Source organism: Papio anubis, chromosome 9 (genome assembly GCF_008728515.1).
Source record: "Papio anubis isolate 15944 chromosome 9, Panubis1.0, whole genome shotgun sequence".
Classification (NCBI taxonomy): Eukaryota; Metazoa; Chordata; class Mammalia; order Primates; family Cercopithecidae; genus Papio; species Papio anubis.
Window position 1 is genome coordinate 114,782,710 of NC_044984.1, and position 4,356 is coordinate 114,787,065.

Genomic DNA, 4,356 nt, shown 5'->3' on the forward strand with positions numbered 1-4,356 from the left:
ATTCTCAAAGGGGCCTATAAAAAAAAAAAAAAAAAAAAAAAGAGGCCGGGCATGGTGGCTCACGCCTGTAATGCCAGTACTTTGGGAGGCTGATGCAGGCGGATCACAAGGTCAGGAGATGGAGACCATCCTGGCCAATATGGTGAAACCCCATCTCTACTAAAGTACAAAAAAAAAGTAGCCAGGCGTGGTGGTGCATGCCTGTAATCCCAGCTACTCGGGAGGCTGAGGCAGGCAAATGGCTTGAACCCGGAAGGTGGAGATTGCAGTGAGCTGAGATTGTGCCCCTGCACTCCAGCCTGGCAACAGAGCAAGACTCCGTTTCAAAAAAAAAAAAGTTTACTGTCATTTTATGTTATATACTTTTTAAAAAAAGTTTTCTTTTTAAAGCTGCTTTTAGACAAATAGAAGGAAGAAAAAGGAAGAAGGGGGTAAGGAGGAAAGAATTTTGTAGATAAAATTTAACAGATGCAATTTTTTTTTTTTTTGGGGTCGCCCAGGCTGGAGTGCAGTGGCATGATCTCAGCTCACTGCAACTTGCCCTCCTGGGTTCAAGCGATTCTTGTGCCTCAGCCATCTGGGTAGCTGGGATTACAGGTGTGCGCCACCATGCCCAGGTAATTTTTGTATTTTTAGTAGAGTTGGGGTTTCACCATGTTGGCCAGGCTGGTCTTGAATTTGTGACGTCAAGTGATCCGCCAGTCTCCGTATCCCAAAGTGCTGGGATTACAGGCGTGAACCACCACTCCCGGCCAGATGTCAATTTTTGTTTCTACAATTTCAAGGAAGAGAAAGCCAGTGTGACCAGAGGTCAAAAGATGAGAATGTTGGCCGGGCACGGTGGCTCATGCCTGTCATCCTACTATTTTGGGAAGCCGAGGCAGACGGATTACCTGAGGTCAAGAGTCTGAGACTAGCCTGGCTAACATGGTGAAACACTGTCTGTACTAAAAATACAAAAAAAATTAACTGGGCGTGGTGGTGCACACCTGTAATCCCACCTACTCAGGAGGCTGAGGCAGGAGAACTGCTTGAACCTGGGATGCGGAGGTTGCATTGAGCCGAGATTGCGCCACTGCACTCCAGCCTAAGTAACAAGAGTGAAACTCCGTCTCAAAAAAAAAAAAAAAAAAAAAAAAAGATGAGACTGTTGAGTCAGGATTAGGATTCAGATCTGCTGGCACCAATTTCAGTGCTCTTTATACTTTCTGTTGCTATTCATTCATTCATCCATTCATTCAGCAAATTTATATCAAGTATCTGGTATGTGCCAGGTATGATTCCAAATTACACTATTTCCAGATTATTCTGAGAATGCTGCAGTGCCAAACTCTTGGTGTCACAGACTGTATATTACAGTGGGGGAGACAGACAAAATAATATAATAATATAACGACGAAGGCGCAATACTCTGTGCTATGAAAAAACGCAGTCAGAGGATGGCGGGGAAGGGGAACGGAGTTTTAGATAGGGCGTTCTGGGCTCAGAACCTCCAGATGCCCGTCCATGGACTCCAACGAAGGGAGCGATTCCAGGTACCGGGAAACCTTGCACAAACCTCTCTTGAGCTTCCGCCTCGCCCAGGTGGGGACGGTAGGGAGACCAGTGGACACACGCATGCGCACGAAGGAAACGGCAAAGCCTGAAGGAAGGTGCAGAGCGCATGCTCTCTCTTGCTCGAGACGCCGAGGATTTTGACGAGGACTCTCTCCGCGCGGATGATAGTGCTCAGGTTAATGCCAGCGGGAGGGCGGTGCCCAATAGTAACTTCCTTTGGAGGTTGTAGTCCTGCCCCCAGAGCCAATTTTCTACTTCCGTTTCCGGCGCTGCGGCAGTCCAGGTCGAAAATGGCGGCAGTTGGTGTGTCGCGGGTTTTTCGGCTGCTGGGTCGGCCCGGCCCACAGCTGGGGCGGCCTATGTCGAGTGGCGCCCATGGCGAAGAGGGCTCAGGTACTGGGGCCGGGGTCGATAGGTCGGGCCTCAGCCCCACTCGGGCGAGGCAGGGCGGGACTGTGACCTTGGCCCGAGGCCTTGCGGGAGGGAAAGTGAGACCCGGGCCCGCCCCATACCGGGGCTGAGCGGTTGTGGCTTCTCCGTAGCTCGCATGTGGAAGACCCTCACCTTTTTCGTCGCGCTCCCCGGGGTGGCAGTCAGCATGCTGAATGTGTACCTGAAGTCGCACCACGGAGAGCACGAGAGACCCGAGTTCATCGCCTACCCCCATCTCCGCATCAGGACCAAGGTACGCCCTTGCACATCTCTTCAAGTGTCCGTTCTCTTTTCGTTATGTGTGCCTTAGTGCAAGTTCTTCATTCTCTAAAGGCATGGGTGCCAGGCGTGTACAGCTTGTTTATCCTCACAGACAGAAAATGTATTTTCTTCCATTTTGTGGAAGGACAACTGACACTTGGGATTACGTCCCAATTTTCTTTTTCAAGGTCATACAATAAGTGCCCTTCAGTTTCCCTTTTCTCCGATTCATCCTACCTCCTGCCTTCTGAGACAGTTCTGAAACAGGTGTCCGTTGTGTAAAGTTTGGAGGTTTAGGAAATCCAATTAGAGTGGCAAAGTCTGAAGGTGGTTCCCGTAAGCGAACCTAGCTACACGGGGGAGGCTGAAGCAGGAGAATCCCTTGAACCTAGGAGGCGGAGTTTGCAGTGAGCTGAGATCGTGCCACTGCACTCCAGCCTGGGCGACAGAGCGAGACTCTAGTCTCAAAACAACAACAAAACATGAGCATCTGGCAGCTACTAGTTGCATAATGAAGAGGCTGACAGCTTTCTGTATTTCCCACCACTACCTTATTTTCTCGACTGTTTTGTTCGCTGTTGATGTAGATACATTACAATGATGTGTCCTCTGTTTGCTGTATCTTTAACAAGCGCTTATTCTGATTCTTTAATACTGGCCGTGCGCGGTGGCTCACGCCAGTAATCCCAGCACTTTAGGAGGCTAAGGCGGGTGGATCACTTGAGGTCAGGAGTTCAAGAGCAGCCTGGTCAACATGGCAAAACATTATCTCTACTAAAAATACAAAAAGTAGCCGAGTGTGGTGGCGGGCGCCTGTAATCCCAGCTACTTGGGAGGCTGAGGTGGGAGAATCGCTTAAACCCAGGAGGCGGAGGTTGCAGTGAACCGAGATCCGGCCATTGCACTACATCCTGGGCAACAGGAGTGAAACTCCATCTCAAAAAATAATAATAATAATAATAATAATAATAATAATAATAATATATTTAGCCAAAAGGCTGAGAAGTGATGGGAAAAAAATTATTATTACATCACCTAGCCCATATAGGACTGGCCTTGTAGAAACTTACCCTAGACTCTTGAATTTTTTGAGTCTTTGAGCAGCACTCCCACCCTCGTACAGTGGAATTAGAAGTCAGACAGTAAAGGTTTCTCAACCTCAGCACTGTTGACATTTGGGGCTGGGTAATTCTTGTTGGGCCATATCCTTGGCCTGTACCCACTAGGTGGCAGTAGTACCTGCTCAACCCTGCTCCCCCTTCCCCTTCCCCCGCCCATCACAATGTCTCCAGATACTACCCATTGTCCCCAGGAGGGGCAAAATCACCCTGGGTTGGAGATTGTTGCCTTAAAGTAATGCTTTTCAAAGGTAATAGGCAAGATAATTGAGGGTGGACTGCCGTTTCCCAGCCCAGATATTGTTTGAAGTGTGAGATGGTGCCAGAAATCTGTATTTAATTAAGCATCTCCCTCCCCTAATACTGACTGCCAACATTTTGATACAGGTGATTTGAGGATTACACTTTCATAAACACAGCACTGGATATACTAGTTACTAGGGAGAGGATTATGAGTACCTAACTTGAGCTTGCATTTTCTGCCATCCATATTTGTTATCCTGTAGCCAGGATAACTTTAAGGGCTCCCCTGGTAGTTATAAGAGCTCATTAAATAATGGGAAGGTTGAACTATGCCAGTAGATAAAGGACTAATTTCCATTTTGTTTTTGTATATGATCTGTAGCCCTGTTATAAGCAGTTCATGACAGTGTTCTTTCTGAATTATTTTCTGGAATTATCTAACTGACATCTTCACTCCACAGCCGTTTCCCTGGGGAGATGGTAACCATACTCTATTCCATAACCCTCATGTGAATCCACTTCCAACTGGCTACGAAGATGAATAAAGAGAATCTGGACCACTACCTGGGCACCAGGGACCACAGCACTGGTTTGGACCATTACTCTGCATATGGACCAGAAAAAGTATACGGGACCTTAAGCTCATCTTCTTGTATCAAATGATGACTGGTATACTGGTCTTCCATCCCTTTGCTTGTGGCAGGAGATGGCTTAAATAAATAACTTAAACTTAGATTAGTCATGA

The 4,356-nt window shown here is 47.6% G+C and overlaps 1 protein-coding gene across 1 annotated transcript; it reads left to right on the forward strand.

Annotated features, from left to right (window-relative positions):
- Nucleotides 1-1,727: 1,727 nt before the first annotated feature.
- LOC103876119 (cytochrome c oxidase subunit 6A1, mitochondrial) lies at nt 1,728-4,356 on the forward strand. The gene is made up of 3 exons (XM_009181837.4): nt 1,728-1,950; nt 2,100-2,242; nt 4,073-4,356. The coding sequence occupies exons 1-3, from the start codon at nt 1,737-1,739 to the stop codon at nt 4,154-4,156; spliced, it is 441 nt and encodes a 146-aa protein (XP_009180101.2). The 5' UTR covers nt 1,728-1,736; the 3' UTR covers nt 4,157-4,356.

Coding starts and splice junctions, on each gene's coding strand:
- LOC103876119 (XM_009181837.4), top strand. CDS start 1,737: ATGCCAGCGGGAGGGCGGTGCCCAATAGTAACTTCCTTTGGAGGTTGT. Junction 1,951..2,099: donor CCATGGCGAAGAGGGCTCAG/GTACTGGGGCCG, acceptor GCTTCTCCGTAG/CTCGCATGTGGAAGACCCTC. Junction 2,243..4,072: donor ATCTCCGCATCAGGACCAAG/GTACGCCCTTGC, acceptor TTCACTCCACAG/CCGTTTCCCTGGGGAGATGG.